General features: G+C 53.6%; 1 protein-coding gene across 1 annotated transcript in view; it reads right to left on the bottom strand.

Moving 5' to 3' along the window:
- The window catches only part of LOC115869684 (60S ribosomal protein L35a-like), a 3,718-nt gene extending 2,789 nt beyond the window's left edge, over positions 1-929 (bottom strand). The window contains 1 exon segment of the mRNA XM_045290303.1: positions 829-929. Within this exon segment, the coding sequence (XP_045146238.1) occupies positions 829-929 (101 nt within the window).
- Between the last annotated feature and the right edge of the window lie 84 nt (positions 930-1,013).

The following is a 1,013-nucleotide window of genomic DNA, read 5'->3' as shown; positions in this document are numbered from 1 at the left end:
TGTGCTCCACTCTCTCTTCCTCCCCTTCATTTGCTCCTGTGTGCTCTGATCAGACATGTCCCTCTCCCTGAGCTGCAGCTTCAGTGCTGTCCTCTGAAGTCAGTTCTTCTGGGGGGAGGGGCAGCTGTCCACGGCAAGTAGTTGGGATTGGGGCCGGGCAGGTTTTGTGGCTTTTTACATGGGATGGCTGGAACTGCTTCTCTTTGGTGAGGCCTGTGACGTTTTCTGGGATTGATGATGTAGCCAGACGGGGCCCAAGGTCCCGATATGCCACACCCCTGACCTAGGCCAGAGGCAAGAACCAACCTGAGACCCCGACTCATTGTAACCCTTCATGAGTGCAACTGAAGTCACCCTCCGCAGCTCAATGTTCAACCAAAGAATAAAGAGGGGTGACAATAATCCTAGGGACGTACATGCTCCTTCAAATAATCACCCGTCATAGGTCACATGCGCTGTGACTGTTCACTCAAGGACAAGGCTCAGAAGGGTTAGGAGGGAGGAAGGAATGGGGACAGGAAGGGGGTAAGTGATGTTGCTTTGCCTGGACTGCACTCAAGGCCCCTGAAACTTAACCAACTATTGAATGGAAAGCTGATTTGCCCAGCAGCCGTCACCCAATTTACAATAAAAGCTTTAAACAAACAGACCATCGGCAACAACTGCAAAGTCAGTCAAAACTGGCACGGGCCAAACAGTAGGATGGACACGGGGGGCAGAAGGACTTTAGGGATGGGGAGACAGCACCCTCTCTGCAGAGCTCCGAGCTATGCTGTGCTTGTGAACAGCTGACACGAAAGATGGTTGGTTAACAGGCTGACTGCTCACCAGGTTGGACGAGCCAGCCCACTGGCCACTCCACGGGAGAACACTGTAGCAGTCTGCTCCGAGAAGCCAGCTTCGTTCCCTGCTCTGAAGGGCGGGGTCATACGCCGTCAGAATCCACTCTGCAGCCACGGGCTTTACTGCTCACAACTGGGTGCTGAACGTTCGCCGTGATTGTTGTTAGCTGC

Source organism: Echinops telfairi, unplaced genomic scaffold (assembly GCF_000313985.2).
Source record: "Echinops telfairi isolate 266 unplaced genomic scaffold, ASM31398v2 ScPeMD7_36;HRSCAF=134, whole genome shotgun sequence".
Classification (NCBI taxonomy): Eukaryota; Metazoa; Chordata; class Mammalia; order Afrosoricida; family Tenrecidae; genus Echinops; species Echinops telfairi.
This window is presented reverse-complemented; position numbering and strand designations above follow the sequence as displayed.